The sequence below is a fragment of the Microtus ochrogaster genome, unplaced genomic scaffold, assembly GCF_000317375.1.
Source record: "Microtus ochrogaster isolate Prairie Vole_2 unplaced genomic scaffold, MicOch1.0 UNK4, whole genome shotgun sequence".
Classification (NCBI taxonomy): Eukaryota; Metazoa; Chordata; class Mammalia; order Rodentia; family Cricetidae; genus Microtus; species Microtus ochrogaster.
In genome coordinates, this window is record NW_004949102.1 from 5,791,220 (window position 1) to 5,815,732 (window position 24,513).

Below are 24,513 nucleotides of genomic sequence, written 5' to 3' on the forward strand. Positions count from 1 at the left end.
CGAGAACATCCAGACATGTTTTCTAGAGGGTGTTCAGAAGCCTTTGGAGAGCAACGTCCGTTCTGCAGGGAGACAGAGGCTGCAAGCAGTCTTGAATCACAGTCAAGAATGGTAGCTCACCCATCTGTCTGCCTTGCTCCACTCCATACTGTACCCCCACCTGTTCAAGGTTGCAGTAGGAGCTACGATGAACCTTTCTGTGATATTTCCCAGTTGCAGGAGCTAGCTCTGGACAGCTGCCTCGGGCCTGGGAGACTTCCAATCATATGACCCATCCTCATCAGGACAACTTAAGTGTCGTATCTGCTCCTCATCTTCCTGTAGAGGCCAGGCCCCGACGGACTTCCCAGTTACTACAGGATAGGGGCCAGCCACCCAGTGGTCAAAAGACAGAAACAGGATGATGGAGGCATTGATAACTGATGTATTTGGATTATTTAATATACAATGATGCAATTGTGACCCCAAAGTGTGCAAAGTTAAAGCCTTCAACTGCAGCTGAGGGGAGAGGGCGGGAACGGTACACCTGGGGATTATGGTGAATCAGGAATGAAGGACAGGTGGTCATCATCAGGCCCTCCCCAGGTTCAGAGATGGGGTGGGTAGCGGGCTGAGAAGTAGGGCCCATGGGAGCCTCAAGCCAGAGGAAGGGGGCAGAGACCTCCCCCTGGCCTAGGTCCGGAACCCAAAGTGCCACTTGGCTGAGGACAGCAGTCCAGGGGTGGGCCAGAGGCAGGGTCAGGAGAGCACCATTTCCTGGGGGGAGGGGGCAGCAAGAGAGGTGCCCTAGAGGAGAAGCCAGGAGGAACCACCTTCCCCAGGGGTCAGAGTTAGACATTAGGCCAGAGCAGACTGCAGCGAGAAAGACCTGAGGCAGGCACAGGGCCTGAGAGCCAAGGCTGGCTGGGCTCAAGGGGCTGAAGAAGAGGGAGCCCAGAGGATCTCATGGGGCAGCCTGGCACAGGGAGCTACCTGACTGTGGGGTTGCCCAGAGGGGCCACAGTCCCCTCAGGGACTCCACTCCTCTCCCTGGAAAGGAACCGGGGAACCCGTAGTGCAAATCCGTGGACCGCTCAGTTATGAAGGGAGGCTGTTCCGGGAGTGGGGCCCTGGGGTTCGCTCCCTCCACCGCCTTGGCCTCCACTACTGTCCTCAGTACAGCCGCTTCTCGTAACTGTGAAGGCAAAGTAAGCAGGAACTAAGAAGGTGTGAAGTTCTACTCCCTTCCCAGCGTCCTCTTGCCCAAGATTTGGGAGAGGGCAAGGGGCTAGAGTGCTCGCCTCTCAGCCAGGGGGCCAGAAGAGGCAGAGGTGGACCTGGACCTCTGTCTTCCTTTGGCCAGGGCTCCGTGAAAAACCATGCCAATCCCAGAGAAAGCTACGCTCCTTCCAGCCACTGCCACACCTGAGTGGACTGCCCTTGGTGCCCAGGAGGAAGAGGCAGCTCAGGAAAGCAAAGCCATCCTCATGGAGCAGACTTCAACTAGCTCAGCCACCGTGCCCAGTTTCCGCTGTGCCCCCCACATGGATGGTGACTCGGGCCTCTCATAATGGGGTAGCCCCAGGCCTGGTATTATAGGTATCTCTCGGTACCTCGAAATGAGATTTATGTTTTGGTTGGATGAGGGACAGTGGTGACCTCCACCATCTGGGAATTAGGACCAGAAGGGTCCAACTGGGTCTATGCCCCGTGATTACGCTCCAGCACTACCTCCCACCCAATTGCCATTTTTCCAGCCCACAGCCCACCCAGACTGCCCCTGCTCTATTCTACGCCTGGCCCCGGCAGCGCAGTTACTTACACGGCAGAAAGGTATAGCTACGGGAGGGTAGGGCAGAAAGAGAGACAAGTTAGATGCCCGCCTACGCTTAGGGAGATGCGTCCTCTTGACCAGGGCGGGCTGCATGCCTGCAACTACTGCTGCCAACTAGCTCAGCCCCCAACCCACAGTCACACCAGCACTGGGCCTGGCATCTGTCTCTCTGCCCATCTCCCCACCAGAGGGCTCATGCCCCCATTTTCTGCCTGCCTGCCTGCCTGCCTGGGGCTGCCACCAGCAAGAGCCCAGCACTACCAGCCCCGGCTACCAGCCACCAAGCTTCCTGAGCAAGCAAGATCTAAGGAGCCTGGGCAGGGCTAGCCATCAGCCTGATTAAGGGCTCCATGACAAGGTTCCAGAGTGAACTGGACAGAAAGGTCACGTGTCCCCTGGAACCTTTGGGCTTTGAACCTGCCCAACCCAGCACCAGCAGAGGCTACCGACTTACGAGTGTAGGCCGTGCACGCCACCCTCTATCTGGGCCGACACGGTCCGCTTCTCAAACTTGAGCTCTCCTGAGTACATCATGGATCTGGGAGGCAGGCAGACGAATAGGTCAGGTGTGTCCCAGAAAGAAAAGAGGGGGAACGAGGGAAACCTCCCAAGTCCCTCTACTGCCCCCTCAAGTTACAACACTCACCGCAAGACAGACAGGCTTTGGGCCCCAATATCCTGGCAGCCGTGCTGGATCCCCGCTATGAGGTAGGGCACAAACTTCTGAATGGAGCCTTTATCCTGGATGGAGCCCGAGACACCCTGGGCGATCTTCACCTTATCCCCCTCGCTGCAAGGAGGGTGGGGAGGCTGAGTCCAGCAGCCCAAGGCTCAGAGGACCCCACCCTATCTCTCCAGGGTACCAGCCAGGAGGATCCCCACAGTGGTCACAGCCACATACTAGGCAACAACAGAGACAAGGTGGCCTCCAGGCCAAGAACCCCAGGCTCTGGTCAGGTCAGGCTGCATCTGCCACTTACATATGTGTGTGAGCTTCTAACACTGGGGATCCTGGGGTAGCTGCTGCCTGAGGTCAAGGGCATGCAGGAGAACAAACCTGAAGTATCGTTTCTGGCTGCTGCTGCTCTTTTCCATGGCGTCCAGGGAACCCATGCCCCGGTACTTCTTAAGCCTCACTCCATCTGAGAAGAAGTATTCGCCAGGGGCCTCCGTGGTGGCGGCCAGCAGGGAGCCCATCATTACTACAGAGGTCAGGGTTGAGAGATGAATGCTTCCTCCTCCTCCACAGGATTCCAGCTGTCCCACTGGCTCCCAGCCCCAACTGCCCAATCCTAGGTGCCCCCTCCTCACCTGTGGAGGCTCCGAGTGCCAGGGCCTTGACCACGTGGCCCACGGTCTGGATGCCACCATCAGCTATTACCGGCACCCCAAAGCGCCGGGCATACTCAGCCACCTTGTAGACAGCAGTGCCCTGGGGTCGGCCACAGGCCATCACTGGAGAAAGTGGGATGCACAGGACAGACATGAGTCAGCGGTCCTTTCCCCCTGTGTCAATCACCACTAACGGAGAAGGGATGGGGGGAGATGGTGCTTCTGAGGCCTAAGGCAGAACTGAACAGTAGAAGCGGGGAAATGTCGTTCTAGGTGCCTAAGCCACCTACCGACAGTATCACAGGGGATGTGGAATGGGGGATCAGTGCCAGCCTCCAGAAAACAGGACCACTAGACCGGTGGCCTCCAGCATCAGCTGCTGGGAGGGCACAGCTCCCATGAAGGGGTCCTCTGCACCAGCAGCCAATAAGAGCTGGGTTCTTACGCCTCCTTTGGTTTTGCTCTCCTATTTCTTCCCTCCCCCCCTCCCCCTCCTCCCTCGGGGGTTTCACTTGACTACCACACATGACAGTGTGGGTTTCTAATCGCCCTGCATGTTCACAGACATGTTTTCTTCATACCATAGGCATGATCTGGTCATAAAGGCAATCTGAGCCCTCAGCTGTCTTCCAACACACAACTTATAGAAAAGTGTTACCCCAACCCTGGACCTCCAGACATAATCTCCGCAATCAGGTCTGGAAAGCAGGTTGGTCCACTCCCAAAACCCACATGCCCTGTCTACACCACCTGCCTCTTCCCACAACTACTCCAAGACAGGTAAAGCAGGTCATCCTGAACTGACCTCCTGAGAGAGGCCTACTGGGGCAGATACTCATGTATCTACAGAGCAAAAGTGAGGTGTGGGGTCATCATGGACAAGAGGGGGGGTTCTAAATGGCAGGCCTTCCTTCTTCCCCTATGGGTACCCACCTTCCTGGGTGATGCAGATAGAGCCACAGCCCATGCCCACACGAAGCCCATCCACACCAGCATCAATCAAGTTCTTGGCCTGGGCTGCTGTCACCACTGGGGATGGAAGAAGCAGAAAGAAGAACGTGAGGCTGGTGTCCCCACCCTGCCCAGGAACGTCCCAGGATACCCCTCTACCTCCCCCAACCTAAAGTGCTGGCCCAGGCCCATCCTACCCTCAACCCCTTTGCTTGGAACAAAGTCACTACCTGGGAGTTCTGAAGAACGGAGAAGGGTTACCCTGCACTCACCATTCCCCCCAATCACCTGCAGGTGGGGGTACTTCTGCTTGATATAGTGCACCATGGCAATCTGGTACACTGAGTTCCCCTGGGATGAATCCTGTAAATAGGGACAGAAGAGCTCAGGCTAGACAGCCAAGTCCCCTCACTGCAGGAGGCTAGATCACTGCAATCAGAGGAATCAGGAACCAAAGTTGTCATTCTTTTTCTGCAAAGTTACTTGACAACTCTTAGTGGAGTCTCTCAGAAGGGCCTGCTTCACCTGTCATAAAGTTTAGCAAGCGCCCGCTGTTAACTCACAGGTGCAGCCCATTTCCGCTTCCTGCACGAGTCCGTTCCCACAACAAACAGATAGCAGTAGCCAAGTGACATCACTGAACTCCTCTGAGCCTCAGTTTTGTCATCTATGACTGGGAACGGCAGTTGCAACCTCAAAGAGCGGCTACAAAAATAAACAAGTGAGCATCTGTAAAGTTCCGCTCAGGGCCTGGCAGGCGGGGACTTCTCAGTGAATGTGGCTTGTAATTATACAAGGTAAATAAACTTTTTTGTGAGGAAAGCCCTTGGAGGGAGAGCACAGTTGTTCTGGGCTCTATGATTCTCCTAATTCTGACACCAGAGTTGAGAGAGAAAAGGAAAAGTTAAGTGTGTGGGGGGAGGGGGGCTCAATAGCGGTGCATAGGACTCACAAGCCCGATACAGAGGAGCCCACCACCTCCTTACTAGTACGATGACATCAGCGCCAGCCTGAGTGAGCAGGTCCAGGCGGTATTTGTCATCTTCGCGGGTGCCCACAGCTGCCCCGCACAACAGCTGTTTGTGGGAGTCCTTGGAGGCCAGAGGGTAGTCTCTGTTCTTCTTCAGGTCTGTGCGGGCGATGATGGCTACCAGCTCATCTTGGTCGTTGACTATGGGTAGCTTCCCTAACCAGGAGGAAAGAGAAGCTGGTGTTGGGTGGCTAGGAGGACGGGATGAAAATGGAACCAGAGACCACCAAAGTACCTAAATCAGTCACTGGGTGACAGCACCCACCTCTAGACCTCTTCCCAAGGGACGGGAAGCAAAGAACCTTCCCCCAAGCAAGCAAGTTCCTAAGGCTCTTCCTGTCCTGGTGCCTGGATGCTGTCCTGACCGCTGACCCATGGCAATATTCCACCGTCTGGGCCAAGTCACAGCACAAGATACCCAGACAAGGAACTATGGGAGACGCCCTGAGGGAAGGACAGGATCCACCCTGCCTATTACAAACCACAAAGAATTCTCTACTGGGGACCTGGGAAGAAATAGTCCCCAGGGATGTAGTGAAAGTCACACAAACAACTTCCCTATCAAGTAAATTTAACTGCAGAACTTTCCCAAAGAAGCCAACTGGTATTTTTTTCTGTCTTTTTCTGTCTTTTTTTTTCTTTTTCTTTTCTCTCTCTCTCTCTCTCTCTCTCTCTCTCTCTCTCTCTCTCTCTCTCTCTCTCTCTCTCTCTCTCTCTCTCTCTCTCTCTTTAGACACAAGAGTCTCACTATGTAGCTTTGGCTATCCTAGGACTCAGAATGCAGACCAGGCTGTCCTCAAAGTTACAGAGATATCCACCTGCCTCTGTATCCAGAGTGCTGGGATTAAGGGCACATACCAACATGCCTGGTTAGAAGGGTAAATTTTTTGAAGCAAGGCTTTATTATGTAGCCTTAAACTCAAAATCCTCCCGCTTCTCTCTCTGAAGTATTGAGAATACAGGCATGAGCCACCATGCCATGCTCCTGTGTGTAAGTCCTTTTTAAACCGTTTGTGCATGCATGCTATGTTGCATACGTGGAGTTCAGAGAACTTGCCAGAGTTGGTTCCCTCCTTCTGACACATGGGTTCCTGGGACAGAACTCAGGACTTGGGGGCAAGTGTCCTCACCCACTGATCCACCTTGCTGGCTCTCACGTACAACTGACTCCTTACACAGGATGGGGGGTGCAGAAAGAGGCACTCCCCAGACCTTGATTTTGTTAAGGATGGAACCAGGACCACCCAGGTTAGATGCAAACTCTGCCTCTGCACCACAACAACCTCAACCCTTTCCCAGGCTTCCCTAGAAGAGAAAGCTCTTTTGCTATGACAAGCACCTCTCCGGACTAGTTGGGGAAATCATACTGAGAAGATACTGAATTAGGAATGCGTTTCAGTAAGCCAGTAGCAGAGTATCAGGGATCCTGCTCCAGGCTGCCTAGGCTTATTCCAGCTTTTCCCATGACCTAGTGCTGGGCTAACCTGAAAGACTGAGAAACAATCAAAGTCCTACTGTAGAGGAAGTGGGGCTGGGATGCCGACTCCCTGGTACCTTTCTTGCTGCGCTGCAGGATCTCATTTGCCTCTTTCAATGTCACACCTGCCGGAGCCACCACCAGCTCGATCCGTGGCGTCATCACCTGTGGGGCCAGGAACATTTGCCTGCAGGTTGGCAGGTGAGAGAGGAGGAGCCAGGCCTCCCTATGGTCCCCGGTCACAGGCATCAGTCTGGGACCCCTGAGGGTAGAGTTCCCTCTGTGCTGCAACTCTGTATGCCCTGCCCTGTAGGCACCTCACTGAGGAGAGTGGTGTGATCCTTCTCGGCAAGGAAGTCGATGTCTCGAGAGGTAACGATGCCCACCAGCTTGCTACCCATGGTGCCCGTAGCGGTGATAGGGATGCCAGAGAAGCCATGTCGTATCTTGGCCTCCAGAACGTCACCCACAGTATGTGAAGGGCTCAGGACCACAGGGTCTGTGATGAAACCTTGTTCAAACTTCTGTAGGCAGAAGAAAAGAGCTGCAAGAAATCCAGAGGTGGCGTGTAGCCTGGCCACAAGGGACAAAAGGGACCCTGGTGTACCACTGAGAAGTCAGAGCCTCTCAGGGTGAGGCCAATGGGAAGAGGAGGGCTGAGCCCGTTTTCCATTGTGAGGAAGGGCACCTAAGACCCACATCAGCTAGCTAAAGGATGAAGCAGGAAGCATCTTTTTGAGCATGGAACCAATACTTGCCTTGACCTTCCGTACTTCATTGGCCTGGAACTCTGGGGTGCAGTTGTGGTGAATGAAACCAATTCCTCCCATGAGCTGGTACAGAAAGGAAGCATGGTAAGAGCCAAGGGCTAGCCTCCTCTGTGCTGCACAGCCCATTCCTGTTCAGTCCCCACCCAGGCATGAGACTCACAGCCATCGCAATGGCCATGTCAGCCTCTGTCACGGTGTCCATGGGAGAAGAGATCAGCGGTGTCTTCAGTGTGATCTTCCGGGTCAGGGCTGACGTTAGGTCCTAAGGATGGAAGCATGGTCCATTGAAGGGTTTGATAAGCATTGAACAAATATTCACCAGCATCTGTATCCTGCATAGGACAGGCCCTGGGGGCACAGCAATGAGGGGTACAGCTTTCAGGGAGCTGACCGTTCCACTTGGAAAGACAGACAGGAGACATGAGGCACACGGACAAGGTTGCTCCAGTTGAGATGAAAGCCACAAATACCAGGTCCATAATGCCACGAGGAGGCAGGAAGAAAAGGAGTTCAAGGCTAGCCTTGACTAATATTGAATTCCAGGCCACCCTGGACTATATGAGACCAAAAAGAATAGTAAAGAGGAGAGGGAAGTGGGGAGGAGAGAGAGGGGAGGGGAGGCCAAGGTAAAGTGACACTAGGGGCACAGTGAGTGAGTTTTAGGTGACAAGGGCTGGTGGCAAAAGGAGGCCCAGGAAGGCACTGTTAGCCATGTAGGAACGTTAATGGCTAAGGATCTAGAGCTCAAGACAAAGGTCAGGATAGTTAACACAGCATGCACATCCCTAATCCCAAGATCCCAGATCCAAAGTGCTTTAAAACCTAAAGTGTTTGAGGACTGACATGATCACAGGTACAACGTTCCTGATCTCATATGACAGGACACCTTCAAATGCAGACAAAATACTGTGTAAAATTACCTTCAGGCAACATGTAAGGTGTGTAACAATAGACATGAATTTGGGGTTAGGTTTAGGTCCATTCCCAAGACTTCTCACTACCCATATGCACGTGTCCCACCCCACCCCACCCCCTGCCAAAAAAAAAAAAATCAAATCTGAAAATCTAAAAACATTTGGTCTTGAGTATTTTGAGTAAGAGACACCCCTCCCAAATACAATTTCAGGTGTCTGCCTACACATGGTGTATAAGGTTAGACCACGGATCTTTCTGAGATTCAGGCTAGTAACTACTGATCCAACCCCCTAGACCCCCAAATAGACTCTGAAAACTTTTGAGACTCACAGGCTCCTGAAGTCCATCCCAGAGGATGAGCAGGCCCTGGGCCTACGTCTGGAAAAATCACACCTTTCTCTCCCATCATGCCACAGGCAGTCACTGCCTCCCTGACAGAGGCACACTACAAGGAGACCCTTCCCGACCGTGCAGATGTCTCCCTAGCCCTTCCGAGCAGCCTGGCACCAAGCCAGGATGTGCAGTAAACTCACTAACCTAAGAGGCTAGCGCCAGAAGCCTTCCCGATTGCTATCAGAAGAGAACACCCAGAACAGCTCAAATCCCCCCACCCGCGCCCCAAATCTGTCTGGGTCAACTCTATCCTCACAGGCTCAACCTGAGTTTCCTCGATGTATGAACGATCTGGGGGTGTGCATACGCTCAGACCTTCCATGAGAACGGACAAGAACAAGCAGAAATAACAACAGAAATGGGTGTTTTAAGTGGGCTCGAACTCAAGACAGAATCACTGCACTGTTCCCTAACCTGACTTATATCATACTCTTCTCAGACGCCCAATTATTCATTGATTTGGCTCACTGCAGGCCCCTCATGGAAAGAAAAGCATTGTGTTTCCTTGTATCTGTCCAAAGTCCTCCCTGCCCAACCCCCAACCCTAGTCATACTCCTTCAAACCCTCTTGCCAGTTATGGGTCAGTGCCCAATCACTGAACACTGTATTCAAAGGGCCCATAATTTTAGAGCATAATCCTTGCTCAGCATTTCAGACGACAGCCAATCCTCATTGTCTATATAATAAAGCTGCCACTCCCAACCCCTCTCCTCACAGGGCCTCTTCTGAGCCTACGCTCCAACTTCTTCGGTGACAGCGCATCCTCTAAGCCTTTTTGAGGCTGCCACTCAAGACTCTCCAGGATCTCCCCCAAGCCCAGATGGCTCTGCCCCATCAGCCGTAACCCTTTGCCCCCTGTGCCAGTTCCTCCCGCAACAATAAGGGTAATAGCCGCAGCACATTCCCGAGGAAAGCCTCTCCCACAACCTGCCCTTGAACAAGAATTCAGCCCCCTCCTTGAGCCAAAGGAAGAGGTCCTTACCACTTCATCAGCTATGAAGTCTATGAATCCTGGGAGGATCAGGAAGTCACTGTGGAGACAGAATAAGAAAGACTGGTGGGCGGGAGGCCCGAAAGGTCTGTCTGTCATCCTAGAGTTAATAGCAGCGTGGGGACCTGGTAGAGGAGGAGAGAGGCTGGAAGCCACTGGCCTTGCTGTCCAATCATCAGGAGTCTTCCCCACCATACCCCCACAATGTCCCGATGGCTTCAAGCTCAATAACCAAAAATGGCAGGTCTATGAATCTGCAGGTCACCCAGAGTTGTGAAAGCACATAGAAGTTCTGATATGGTCACACACAGCAGATAGAACAAATGCCTTTGAAGTCTGCTTAATCTGTTGTTTGTTTTGGGTTTTTGAGACAGGGTTGCTCTGTTTAACAGCCCTGGCTGTCCTGGACTCACAGAGATCCTCCTGCCTCTGCCTCCCAAGTGCTGGGATTAAAGATATAAGCCACCACTGCCTGACTTTGCTTACTTTTTAAAGACAGGGTCTAGCCGGGCGGTGGTGGCGCACGCCTTTAATCCCAGCACTTGGGAGGCAGAGGCAGGCGGATCTCTGTGAGTTCGAGACCAGCCTGGTCTACAAGAGCTAGTTCCAGGACAGGCTCCAAAACCACAGAGAAACCCTGTCTCAAAAAACCAAAAAAGAAAAAAAAAAAAGACAGGGTCTTGTGTAGTCCAGGCTGGCCTGGTTTTCTGCTATAGTGCCAAAGATAATACTGAGCCCATCCTCTGCTTTGAGTGATAGAATTACAGACATGTGCCACCATACCTGGCTTCCTTTTTCCCTTTTGAAACAGTATTTCACTATGCTGCCTAAAATGATCTTGATTTATGATCCTCCTGCCTCAGCCTGCTGGGATTACAGGTATGTGCCATCATGCCTGGTTTGAGATTTCTGTCTTGACAGGTGTGATGATACATGCCTTTAATTCCAGCATCCAGCACGCGGACAAAAGCAAATGGGTCTCGAGTTTGGGGTCAGCCTAATCTACAGAGTAAATTCCAGACCAGTCAGTAGTACATGAGGAGACCCTGTCTCAAAATAAAAAAAAAAAGGCTTCTTAATACTGATGAAAACAAATATTAACACAGAAAACAGAACCTACACTGGGTGTGGTGGCAGCTCATTCCAATAATCCCACCTTTTAGGGAGATAGAGGCAGAAGGGAGATTGAGGCCAGTCAGGGCTACACAAGATCCTGTTTCAAACAAAAACAAAACAAAACAGAGAATTTGGGTTGATGGCGTACTTGAGTGATAGAGCATTTGCCTATTAAATGCAAGGTCCTAGGCTTGATTCCCAACCCTACAGGACAGAAAGAAAACACAGCATCTGAACGTAAGTTTGCAGTCAACATGACCCGAGCACAACCCAACCCAGCACAAGCTAAACATCCCAGCACACACAGGGTGGGGGCGGCTGAGGCACACAAGGTTCACAGCAGCTGGAGGGACCCCAGAGAGTTGAGCTCGGGGCATGTTCTGACACTGGGACAGGAGCAACCAACATACGTGGGAAAGGACAGCCAGAAGTCCACACAACGAGGACCAGCCAGAGAAAGGCAGCTGTCAACGTGAATGTGGTAACAGTCACGTAAAGCCTAGGGAGGAAGAACAGGCCTGTGTGGTACGTTAGGTACGCACTGCCATAGGCCTCTGATGCTATGGGCAGAGTCTTCCTGGAGTCATAGCAAGCCTTGATGGACACACTCCCAAGTGAATGCCCCACACTTCGGGAACACTCTGAGTCCAGCTCAGCAAAGCAGGAGGCCCTTCCCATGCAGCAAACAAAAGCCACAGGGCAGACAGGAGTAATGCAATTAACTTGCTGTCAGGCCTAGAAAGAAACTGAGTTCCCCTACCAACTTCCCTAGGAAAGGAGTAAAAATCCTATCAAACAGCTAGCCCCTCTTTCATCATCAAAGACCACCAAAGCAGCAAAGAAATTTTATCCCGCGTTGACCTCCCCTGGTGGCCCATTTCCTTCTGTGGCTCACAGGCATTTCCTAGATATAATCATCCCTCACCTGTGGGCAGGCAGGAGGGCACCCTCCCCAGGAGTGACAGGGAAATTGCCTGCTAAAACAGGAATGCTTAAAAGCCAGGATGGAGATGACGAGTGACAGGCCACAGACACCACTGGTGCTCCAACACCACTATGCTGCCCCAATCAAGGGTTCGGAAGCTCCTTCCTGGCAGGGACATCGTCCTGCAGCCAGGAGGCACAGTTAGTGCCAGGCCTGCAGGGAGAACTGGCCTAGGGCCCACAGGAAAATGCAAACTAAGCTTGAGGCAGACAGGTAGGTCTCTATCTTTCTCCAGTATGCCACGTGGAGTGGGCTAGAGGGGTAGGCACGGAATATTCATGAAGGGCACCAGTCCCAACCTGTGGGCAGGTAAAAGCCCAAAGTGGAAGGAGGGCTGAGCTGGACATGGGAAGAAAGGGCCATCCTATTGCCCAATAGGGCCCCTTCAGGGGTCATTATTCAACCAGCTGCCTGAGATAGGATCCTGGTACCTCCCTGCTTTCACAGTGAGGCTTGAGGGAGAAAAGCTTCCTGGATCATGCTGGTTAGAGTATCCCTGGAATGGCCACTTCTCGTTTTCCTGCAGGTCCTAAGGCCTCTCCAGGATGGCCAAGATGCTCAGGAGAATAGCAAGGGGGCAGGGTAGCCTCGGATCTAGCCAGTTATCAGTCAAGGCTCCTTGGGCAGTGATGTCGCTGTGCCACGTCCCTCACTATTCTTGGCGCGAGCCTCCTTCCTTCCCTTGCCCAGCCCCCCACTGGCCCCAAGTCACTCTTATTGGGCGAGGGCATCAGGGCGTCAGCGAGAGACAGCCGTGCACGTGTGGGGCGGAGGCCAGAGAGCTGAGGTGCGCGCACCCAGGTGGGGCCAATCCCTGTGCTTACTTGTAGGTGAGGCCATCAGCGTTGGCGAAGAGCTGCTGCGCGGTGAGCCCATCCTCGGGAACGTAGCCGGTGCCGCCGCTGATCAGGTAGTCCGCCATGCTGCTGAGAGACACCGCGACCCGACATAAACACCCCCGCGGGCCACCCCGCTGCCACTGCCTCTGCTGGCGGCTGCTGCTGCTGCTGACGCGCACCAAGGCCACGCTGCTGCCGTGGGCCGGGGGCGGGGGCTGCGGCTGCGGAGGGACGCCCCGGGCACCGCCCTCTCCTCCAGCCCCTCCTTCGGGGACCGTGCCTCCGCCCCTCGTCGCACAAAGGCCCAGCCCGGCTCGCCCGGCCACCGCTGCTGCATTCAAGCCGATCACCCGCAATAGCACCTAGACTCTGGCGATCAGGGCCGGAGTTGTGAGAAGGATGTAGGACCAGAGAAAGAGGGGACAGCAAGCCAAGCGGAGACACGCCCCCTTCGCTGCTCTTCAACATGTACCCTAGCACCCCAGCAATGTACCTCACAGGGTTCACCCCTAGTCTGGGCCCCTCGGGCCACAGAGCTGCAGCAGGAGTAGTTTCCCATTACCTACCATGGGACGAGGGGTGGGGGAGGGTACATCTAACATGGTTCTGCCTTTTCCCAGTATTCATTCTCCCAACCCTGATAAAATCCTAGCACCCTGAAATATCAGTGGGAACTTACAATTCCCCAACACATAGATGCTCCGACCCCATGCAAATCCTAAGAAGCAAGCATTTCTTAGCAATGACACTCTTGACATTTGAGAGGCCTCTGCAGTCTTCAAAGTATTTTTCATAAAGGAGCACATATGCCCCACAATCTAGTAATGAACAATTATTATTATTTTTTTTTTTTTGGTTTTTCAAGACAGGGTTTCTCTGTGGCTTTGGAGGCTGTCCTGGAACTCGCTCTATAGACCAGGCTGGTCTCGAACTCACAGAGATCCGCCTGCCTCTGCCTCCCGAGTGCTGGGATTAAAGGCGTGCGCCTCCACCGCCCGGCATGAACAATTATTGGGTCTCCTCTCAGCTCAGAAGGGGAAGGGCTCTATTCTCAGTCCGACTACACACCTACACACACACACACTGCACTCATCCTCAGTTCCTGAAAGGTCTAGATCCAGCTAAGTCTAGAAAGTTCGATTTAATTTGAGATAGCAATGTGGAGTGGAACGCCAGGGAAGGCTCAAAGGTTTGGGGGCCATGGCATAAACAAAAGTATGCATACAAAGACGGACCAGAGGCAGGCAATTAAAAAAAAAAATTGCTACAGAACTTTGGTGGTCAGTTCTGGGTGGCCAGCAAGACCCAGATTTCAGTCTGAGACAATTAGATTAGGAGGCAAATCCATTCACGTGGAGGAAGGTGGGAGTTGCCAGAGCGGCCGCTGTTACTTGCAGATCAATAATAGCTTCCACCAGCCGCTAGCCTGTCCTGCTGAAGGTCCCAAAAGTTTCACCAAAACTAGGTGGAAAGGCGACACTGCCTTGAGGGCTGTGTGGCTCCTTTACTCCCCATCCCAGAAAGGCTGGATTTGTTTACCTCTCAACAGTGTGTTGACAGCCAGGCCCAGGGGAGCACTAGCTTCCAAGTCACCAGGTTCTCTAGGGTGCCCAGCCTCCCCAGTGATGTCCTCCCTCCCCCGAGACCCTGCCAGGAAAACATGGGCTGTTCCATCCATGTGCAGAGGGAAAGAAAAGTCTCCCAGAAAGCTCAAAGTATTACAGAAGATTGGCAGATGTCTTCTGGGGGGGGGGGGGAGTATAACAGACCCCAATCTTCCCTCTTCACCAATGGAGCCCAAAGGCAGGTCCTGGTGGGAGTCTTAAAAGGCCCTTGAGCACCAGAAAGGAGAGACCACCACTGGAGTTCTTAGCAGAGTAGGTATTGGTATCCACTTGTCAGGAATGCTGATTCTCCAGCACTCAGAGACTTACTCTAGAAGCCCAGGACATAGAGGGAGCCAGCACTAGATCCTCTCACTGGCTACCAGGAGTAAGAACAGTGGCATCAGCCGGAGGATGCACCCTCGTCATCCTAAACTGCCCTTCCTGGACATAAAAGAAATAGCTACTATGTCAGTCAGAGGCTCTAAGCATGGCCTGTCCCAGTGGTCTCTCTGGGTTTCTAAGGAGCCTGCTGTGGGGTCGCTGTTCCCTATAGCATCAGTCAAGACTGGCTCTGGTTCAGGTTCAGCCAAGGCTGGGGCCCAGAAGAGCAGCTGGGTTCTACCATCTCAGGTAACTTTGATGTGACATCTGCCCCAGTGTAGGACTTTGGGCCCCAGAAGAAGAGGCAGGCAAGCTAAGCTATGGGGAGGGTCACCTTCGCAGTGATTACAGACTTCAGGGCCCCGTCCTCCCTCCTGCTTTGACCTATGTCAGAGCTCTTCATTACTCTAAGCTGCTGGGCTCAAGGCTGGGTTAGGCTGTTCTTTTCTAGAGACTTAATCCATCCCCCTGGGTTCCCTCCTCCCTCTTCCTGCAATTCCCCAGCTGCTTCCTCCATGGGGAGGAGACACCAGGCAACCAGTGGGGCCTCTTCAGAGCAAGGAAGGGCAGCTGGTCCCTCGAGACTCCCAACCTCACAGCTTCAAGGGCAGGGGGCAGATCCAAGCCAGCTGCTCAGGGGAATAGGGGAATAGTGTCCAGCAGGGCACTGAAGTTCAGGCAGGCAGCCCAGAGGACTCTATCTGATCTGAGATTGTTTTAGAGGAACGAGATTTCAAAACACATTTAGGGGAGAAAAGGTAATGACAACATTTAGCCTTGTTAAGCTGGGATAAAGGGACATGGATCACCCGAGTTCAAGCCAGAGAGCAGTGACACTGGATTCAAGAACAGCACTTCTCATAGAACCCTTGCCTCTTCCTACAGCTCCAGGTTGGTGGAGGCAGACGGCGGTCTGGCCAATAGGTTTTGAATCTCATACTGCCTGGCTTACATAGGTTTACATAGGCTCTGCTGAGTCTAAGTGGGTGGGTGGGAGGTAGGAGGGTGTGGGGTTGGCACTAGCCCAAAAGGGATGCGTCTGAGGGGCAGAGGTCTGATCTCTGAAATAACATTCTACAATCCCAGCACTGCTTCTCTCAAGCACCCAAGTGCCTTGGCGTGCTTCCTCTCGTGCCGTGGCACCTCAATAACCTCAAGCCCTGCCACCTAGATTTCTATTATAGAAAAACGGATGGGGGTTGCCTAAGCCTAAATTAATTCTAAAGAGCCAGCCTGCAACGGCAAGAGGGGCTGGGCTTAACAACCCCTAAAGGCGTTAAAAGTTCTTATATAAGCCTCCAGACCCTGGGCAGAGCTACCTGGCCGATTCCCCAGACCACCCTCCCCGCAAAGCCCAGCTGCCAGGTCACCTCCCCAAGCTGCTGAGCACCAGCAGATGGGGTAGAGAAAGAAGTCCAAATCCCCTGGACCGGAAAGACAGAAGGATTGCAATTCAAACTGCGATACAATCCAGAGATTAGTTAGTCGCTACCTCTTTTTTCCAGCTAGTTCCTTTGAGGCCCAGTTCACTGACCCCACTCTCTTCAGTGACCCTCCTCCACTGTTTTCCAGACCCCTGCATGGGGGTCCCGAGTCTTTTAAGGGAATGAGCAACTACAGTCTCATTGATCTCAGTGCCTGGTGAGGAAGAGCAAGTACTTTCACCTGGTCCTAGGGAGACACTCAGTCCGGACACCCACACCTACTGAAGACAGTTCTAGGAAGAAGAGCTGAGCAGGAAGCAAGGTTGGGTCGGGACTCCAACAAGCCCTATTTGGACCCCAGAGGTCAGAGCCACTTGCACCAAACGTCGCTGAGTGTGCAGTCTAGGTCGGACCCCGAGATAAAATTTTAGGGAACGACAGAACAACCTGCGCCCTCATCTCCTCTGCTCCCCGGAGTAACGCAGCACCAAACTGTTTGCACAGTGCCCGCCTGAATACCCCAGCCAGAGTCGGGTGTATCGCAGTCTAACTGCGTCTGGGGAAGTTAGAGGTGCAGGAGGTGGAGGGGACCAGCTCCTGGCCTCCCCCGCAGCGCCACCGGGTCTCCCGGAGCTGCCGCGCCCTCCTCTGCCGCCCGCCCCGGATGCGCCCGCGCGCTTTGCCCTGGGCGTCACCTCTCGGGCTCGTAGCCGGCCTGCAGCAGGCGGGCGCTGTACCGCTGCGCCGCGGTCTCATGTCCCGGGTGTTGCCTGGCTCCCGGCTCTGGAGCAGCGGCGGCTCCGCCTCCCTGCAGCAGCGGAGAGAGCAGCCCGGACTCCGGTGGGGGTGAGAGCGTCTCCTCCATGCCATGCGGAGGCCGCAGCTCTGGGCGGCGGGAGCCTCTCCGCGTGGAGGCTCCCAAGCCAAGTTGGGCAATAAGAGCCTCAGTTCCGACCCGGAGGGGGCGGGGCCTGCTGCAAGAGGCGGAGCTGGCTGTTTGGGGCGGGGCTCGGGTGGAGCTAGTTGAGGGGTCCTGGAGTCCACCGGGCTCCGCCCTTGACACCACACTCTGCCCCCTTCCCTACACGCTACCACAGAGGCTAACAGTAGGTGGGCAGATGGCTAGGTGGAGCAGAGTATGTGTTCTCTAAGGACCCAACTGAAGAGGACCTCCTGAATACCCTATCTCTTGGACCTTCTAGTTTCTCCTTGCCTCATCAGAGGAAAAGGAGGGCAAACACCAGGCTGAGAATTCTTAGTCGTCTTGGAGTGCTTCCAATATGAGCCTGCAGTCCTGGGTAAAAGAGGTGGGGACACTCCATCGAGGTCTACCTATTCAACAAACTCCACCCCAAATGAGAGAGATAGTTTTCTACTGCTACCCGAAGAAGACCAACGCGATACCGGCTCCCGAAGGAAAAGACCCTAGCCTTGTCGGGCCTGGGATACCCCTTACAAAGGAATAGGGCCCAGCACAGAAGGTAATCAAATTTGCTCACCTGCTGCCTAGAAAACGCTTCTATTTCAGCTTTGTCACTATTGTCAGCTTTCAAAGAGCAACTCTCAGGAAAGGCAAGGAAAAGAGTTATTGCCTTTGGGCAATTTGTTTGAGGCGATGGAGCAGCTAGAAAACAAACAGCTGACAACAGTTCTTAGACTGAAGACTTTTTCAAACATCTGAGGAACAAATGATAAACACCGGATGATCTGCTGGTGCTAAGATCCATTTCAAGGAAGCAGAAAGCCTTTGTGCTGCCTAGTTTTATGTCAGCTAGCCACAGGCTAGTTCCACCCTTGGCCCTAAACTGTCCTGCCCCTTTCTGAAAGGCAGGAACCTCAATTGAGAAAGGGCCTCCCTAAAATCAGGCTGTAGGGCATTTCTTAATTAATAATCGACGGGGGAAGGCTCAGCCTACTGTGGCTGGTGCCACCCCTGGGCAGGTGATCCTAGTTCTACAAGAAAGCGGGCTGAGCAAGCCATGAGGAGCAAGCCAGTAGAACAGCACTCTTCCATGGCCTCTGTATCATGTCCTGCCTCTAGGTTCCAGCCCTGCTTGAGTTCCTGACTTCCTTAAGTGAAGGACTACAATGTGAAATTGTAAGCCAAATAAACCCTTCCCTCCTTAACCTGCTTTTGGTCATGGTGTTTCTTCACAGCAATAGCTGTCCTGTCCAGGACAGCCTTTAATCCCAACACTCAGGAGGCAGAGGTAGGAGGACCTCTGTGAGTTCAAGGTCAGTCTGGACTATATAGCAAGTTCCAGTCCAGCCAGGGATAAACAGTGAGACCCTGTCTAGAAAGAAAAAAGAAAAGAAAAAAAAAAGAAACAAAGAATGTAGAATTATGACCACACTTGGTGGTGCAGGATTGTCATCTTAGCTACTCCAGAGGTTGAGGCAATGGGAACACAAGTTCAAGACCAGCCTAGGCAATTTACTGAACTCCTGTCTCAAAACAAAAAGTGAGAAGAGGGTCGGGATACTGTGGTAGAGTGCTTGCCTAGTCTGTAAGACTCAGCACCACAAAAGATAAAGAAAGAAAACAGGCTTAAACTTGGCAATCCTCCTCCCTCAGCCTCCCCAAGTGCAGTGATTACAGGCATGCAGGATCATGCCTGTCTAAAGCACACCTTTCAGTCTGCTACACAAAGGAGATGTGCACATGGTCAGATTAGTATTTGTTAAGTTAGGATACAAAGTAAGACACAAGTATGCTTATATACAACATGTAAATTTGACCTAGAATCTGCATATGAGAGAAAACTATGAGGGCATTTGTGGTTTTGACTCTGGCTTATTTTACTTATTTTTTTTGTCTTGTTTTATTTTATTATTATTTTCTTGTTGTTGTTTTTGAGACAGGGTCTCATGTATCCTAGGCTGGTATTAAGGATGCTACATAGCTAAGGATAACTCTGAATTTCTGATCCTCCTGCTACTGAGTGCTAAGGATGCAGGTCTACACGGTGTGGTATAGGGATCAAACCCAGGGTGCTGAGCATGCTAAGAAAGCAGTCTACCAACTGAGCTACTCACCTCCTAACAATTCCTTTCTCTTCTTCTCCCCCCTTTTTACATTTATTTATTTATTTAGAGTGTATGTTTTTGCATGTTCATACCATAGCACACATGTGGAGGTCAAAGATCTGCTTTTGGGAGTTGGCACGCTCCTTTTCACCATGTAGATTCTGGGGACTAAGCTCAGGTCATCAAGTGGTTTTATCTGCTGAACCATCTTGTTGTCCCAGTTCTTCTTGGTACCTTTTCTACACACACACACACACACACACACACACACACACACACACACACTCAGAAGGTGGTTTCTCTCAGCCAGATGTGTGACTTGTCTAAGTCACTGTTCTATTGCTGTAAAGAGACACCATTACTGTTGGGGACTGCAGACCACCAGGCCCTGAATTTCCTGTAAACAACTTGTTTTCCTCTGCTCTGAGCGGGCTGCAGCTGCTCTGAGCACCAGAGACCCTGATGATGGGGGAGTGGTTTCTGGTGAGCCTGCAGCTGAAAGATCCCGAGAGTTGGGGTATGGCCAGAGCCCATATAAGCTGACAATAAAGGGGGCTTTCTTGTTTCAAGAGTAACCATGTCTCTGTCTGTTTAAATCTCCAGGCCCTTGCCCGAGACTCGAGACTCGAAAACCATCTTGTAGTTCAGGTGCTGCGCACTACAGGCGTAGTACCGTAGTGCAGGAGAATGGTGCACATGATCAAAGCAACTTGTATAATATAAAGCATTTAACAGGGAGACTCGATTATAGTTTTAGACAGTTAGTCCACGATATAATGGCAGGAAGCAGACAGGCATGGCACCAGAACGGCAGCTAAGAGTTTTTCATCCTGCTCTCTTGACACCAGGCAGAAAGAAAAAGATAGTGGGTCTGATGTGGCCCATCCCAGCAACACACCTCCTCCTACAAAGCCACATCTCCTAATCCTTCCCAAACAGCCCCATTAACTGGGGACCAAGCATTCAAATGTAGGAGCCAGTAGGAGTCCTTCTCATTCAAGCTACATGTGGCTCATACTTTCTTTTTTTTTGTTTGCTTTTTCTTTTTGTTTTTTGAGACAGGGTTTCTCTATAGCTTTGGAGCCTGTCCTGGAACTCACTCTGTAGACCAGTCTGGCCTCAAACTCACAGAGATCCTCCTATCTCTGCCCCCCGAGTGCTGGGGTTAAAGGTGTGAGCCACCACTGCCTAGCATGGCTCATACTTTAAATCTCAGCGTTCAGAAAGTCCAGGAAGGAAAATCACTGTGAGTTCAAGACCATTTGTGGCTACGTAGTAAGGCCAGTCTGAGCTATAGAGTGAGACTTTGTTATATTTTTTTTTTCTCTGATTCCTAGTCACATGTGAAATCTTGTCCCTCAAGAATGCCGTACAGGCTGGGCATGGTGGCATAAGTCTTTAATCTCAGCACTGGGAAGGTAGAGGCAGGGGAATTTCTGTGAGTTTGAGGTCTGCTTGGTCTACATAGCAAATTTCAGGACAGCAAGAGAGAGACCCTGTAACAAAAAAATAAAATAAAATAAAACAAAACTATTATGGAGGCTGGGAAGGTGGTTCAGCAGTTAAGAGCACTTGCTGCTCTTGTCGAGGACCCAGGTTTGGTTCCCATACCAACATGGTGGTTCACAAGCACCTGTAAATCCAAATTTAGGGGATTTGACACTTTCTTCTGACCCCTACAGCTACTAGGCACAAACAAGGTGTACATACATACATACAGGCAAATGCTCAGACACACAGAAATCAAATAAATCTAAAAACACCATTTAAAAAGGAAGTGAATTGAGATGAGATTTTATATAGTCTGACCATTTCCATGGTTCGCAGATCTCTGAAAGAAGCGAAGATAAACAGATAATAATAATAGTAACATAATAAGTAATATAATAATAGAGTCACCTTTCTGGTCCCAATACATGAAATGATTATTCTTTATGTGAAAAGAGCCAGCATACAGGCTTCAGAGTGTAAAGAAGATAGAACCAGAGCCTGAAGCTGTATGGGTGTCTGGGCTTCTTGCCTTATCAATATCCCTGTCACTGGGTATCAACAGTGCATGTTGGGTATGAGAGAGGGTTGGGAAGGGTTGACTCTAGTCATCAAGAGATAGTCTTGGGGTCCACTTACTCCCCCAAACCTCCTTGCTAAGAGGAACCCTAATTTTCCCCATTTCATGAAGTTGCTTTGTGATCAATGATCAAACGTGTAAAGTTGCAGAGTGAGCTCTAAATAAACCCAGGCAAAGGCTACTGTAAAGTAAAAAGGCTTGGTTAAGTTCTATGCCTCTGGCCCAGGATAAATACAATGTATTACCACTTCTGCCACACATTCATTGATTTAGTATACTAAGTATCTCACGTGAGCCAGACAGGCTGGGAGCACAATGGAGAAGATGGGTTTTGCCTGGGCAGCCATGGTCCTTCAAGTCTAGGGACAGAGAACAAACTGTCAATCAGAATGCAAACAATGTAAGGCGGGCTCTGACAGCAAAGCCAGCTGTATGGAAAGAGCCAGGTTCTCTGAGAAGGAAATAAAGGAGGTCTACTGCTCGAAGTAGACAGAGTATAAGAAAACAAAACGGATGAATGACAGCTACACACGCATAATGAGTGGGCGGGAATGGTGACTAAGATCAGTACTGAGTAGTGTTTCTGTCTTATCTCCACAGCTAGTTGGCTACAAATGTGGTTTGCTATCAAACTATTCATTAAAATAATCACATTGGATGGCTTAGCCTGAGGGCCTCAGGATTTCGTCAGAAGGAGTTTCACCATCATGCCTAGACCAGGGAGAGCACTATATAAGCTGCCCTAGAGCACAATAAAATTGGCATTCTTGTTTCAAGAGTGACCCATGTCTCTCTGTGTGTTTTAGTCTCCAGCCCCTTGCCTGACTCGTGAACCGCCCCGTAGTGCAGGCGCTGCAGGTGGAGGCTCCAGAGAGATTGGGAAGTAGGAACTGTTCAGAGATCGCCCTCAGATGGATGGATGGTGAGGGTGAATTGAAGATGGATGTGTTCTTTAATCTCCAGACCCTTGCCCGATAGCGGTTCCAGGTGGTGCAGGCGCCAGAGGTGGAGGCCCCGCTGGGCTCGGGAACTAGGGATGCTCTGAGGGACTCCAGCCCTCCGGAAGATTGGCAAGCAGGAAAGTAATAAAGAAAGGGCAAGAGGGTGAACAATGGAGGCAGATTCTTCCAAGGTGGCTCTTGTAAAGGAATTGCAGGTACTACTGGAAAAACAGGGTGCTGGGTTTAAACAAAGTCTTTAAAGAGACAGTAAACTTGCAGAAAAAGTAATAGGAATAAAGGAGTAAGGATATAAAAATAAGCCACGTAAAGGTGGAATATGCAGAGAGAATCTGGATTATGTATATGATTGTGTTTTCTTTGAAGTGTTTGACTGTGAAGGAGCAAACTAAAGAGACATTTCATTGTACAGACTGTTAAACTAAGCCAGTATATATACTCTAAAGGTATCTAGACTTTAAGGCTTGAACCTAAGGATATGTTGTGGACCAAGACCCTCGCAAAGGCCACCTTGGAAACCCCAAAAAATTACTTCATCAAATAAAAAGCAAGAAGCAGTTTGAAGAGTCCCAAATTCCTTAAATGATTGTTTACTGAAGGTTGTGGGGTTGGAGAGCAGCTTGGGAAGGCTGTTGGGCTTGTACCATCAGTCACCGCCAACAGGTACGATAGACCCCGGTCAGGAATCCTCCGGTGCTGATGCCGGTGGGCCTGGATGGTCCCCTATAGCAGTACTTTCTTTCCATTGATTGGGCTGTGGGACAGTCAGTCATTCCCATTAATTGGGGACACAGTAATGTTACTGGTATGTGGAACTTATCTGGCAGTTTGTGTTTTCAGACCCTTGGCTGCCCAGGATTCTACCTTGTTTAATGGCAGAGCAAAATGGAATGCTACAAGTATCTTTGGAAATACCTTGCAGTTAAACCGGAGCCAAAAATAAGACTTCTCACACAGCTGTCTGTAACTAACCATACCTTGAGTGATTCTGCCCTTAACTGCTCTCAAGTTTCATGTCATTTTTGTTGTTGTTGTTGTTGTTGTTTTGTTTTGTTTTTCGAAACAGGGTTTCTCTGTAGCTTTGGAGCCTGTCCTGGCACTAGCTCTTGTAGACCAGGCTGGCCTCGAACTCCCAGAGATCCGCCTGCCTCTGCCTCCCGAGTGCTGGGATTAAAGGCGTGCGCCACCACCGCCCGGCCTAAATTTCATGTCATTTAAGCAGCTGTTGGGCAAACGAGATGACTGCCGCTGTGATTTGGGTTCCAGGCCTGGTGCCTACCCCAGTGAATCAGCTGGTGCTGAGCTATCCCCGCTGTGACTTCAGGATCACCGTGACTGTAGTGGCCGCTACTGTCACCGCTGCAGCCCCCACTGCAGCAGCCAGAATTGCCAGCAGCCAGACGGTGACTGTGGCTAGCACTATTGATCCCCTAGCCACACTGGTTTAGAAAAGAGGGAGCTGTTGAGGACATGGAAGGCAAGCAGAAAAAAAAAATAAGCAGTTAAATATGCTTCTTTTTTCCATTTCACAATTTTGCTTCTTTGTCAAAAATCTGCTGTCTGTAGGCATAGGGATTCAAGATGGATTGGTATCAATTCTTTTCATCCTCATATCTGTTTTTAAGCTGTTTTCAGTACAGGCTCTATAGTGCAGTTTAAAGTCAGCGATGCATTCAGAAGTTCCTTGATTGCACAAAATTATTTAGGATTAATTAGACTGTCCCGAGTTTTTGTTTCTCCATATGAAGTTGAGGGTTATTCTTTTGACGTCTGTGAAGAGTTTTGCTGTAATTTTAATGAACATTTGCACTGAATCTGTAGGTTGCTTCCAGTAAGATTGTCATTTTTGCTGTGTTTGTTCTGCCTTCACAGGAGAATAGGAGATCTTTCCATTTTCTGATGTCTTCAATTTCTTTCTTCAGAGATTTAAAGTTCTTGTCATACAGGTTTTTTCCCTTGTTTGGTTAAAGTTCCTCCAAGATATTTTATGGAATTTGTAGCTATGGTAAAGGATGAGGTTTCTCTGATTTCTATCTCAACTCATTTTCATTTGTGTAAAACAGGAGCATTTGCGTTGTTTTCAGACTCTGGCTATGACAAAATAATTCTGCTATGAACATAGGTGAGCACGTGTCCTTATGGTTTGGTTGAGCATCTTTTGTGTGTAGGCCCAAAAGTGGCATTGCTGAGTCTTAAGGTAGATTGTTGCCTAATTTTCTGGGAAATCACCATCCTAGAATCCCAGTGGCTGTGCTACTACTACTTTGCACTCCCACCAGCAATGGAGTTTTTCTTTACCCCACATTCTCTTCAGAATAAGTTGTCAGCAGTGTCTTTAATCTTGGTCATTTTTACAGGGATAAGATGGAATCTCAGAGTTGTTTTTAGTCTTGGTCATTTTTACAGGGATAAGATGGAATCTCAGAGTTGTTTT

At 50.9% G+C, this 24,513-nt stretch overlaps 1 protein-coding gene across 4 annotated transcripts; it reads right to left on the reverse strand.

The window, feature by feature from the left end:
• Positions 1-401: 401 nt before the first annotated feature.
• Positions 402-16,945, reverse strand: Impdh1 (inosine monophosphate dehydrogenase 1). 4 transcript variants are annotated; one of them, XM_026788584.1, is made up of 16 exons: positions 16,721-16,945; positions 12,599-12,697; positions 9,665-9,713; positions 7,534-7,635; positions 7,362-7,436; positions 6,921-7,127; positions 6,681-6,768; positions 5,083-5,282; positions 4,369-4,459; positions 4,079-4,174; positions 3,125-3,268; positions 2,871-3,015; positions 2,460-2,603; positions 2,268-2,351; positions 1,802-1,818; positions 402-1,174 (listed from the first exon to the last, which is right to left on the reverse strand). In XM_026788584.1, the coding sequence occupies exons 1-16, from the start codon at positions 16,888-16,890 to the stop codon at positions 1,074-1,076; spliced, it is 1,812 nt and encodes a 603-aa protein (XP_026644385.1). In that variant the 5' UTR covers positions 16,891-16,945; the 3' UTR covers positions 402-1,073. The 4 variants fall into 4 exon arrangements, with proteins under 4 accessions (XP_026644385.1, XP_026644384.1, XP_005365787.1 ...); XM_026788583.1 differs by having other exon boundaries at positions 12,599-12,700; XM_005365730.3 differs by lacking the exon at positions 1,802-1,818 and having other exon boundaries at positions 1,072-1,174.
• Positions 16,946-24,513: the final 7,568 nt, after the last annotated feature.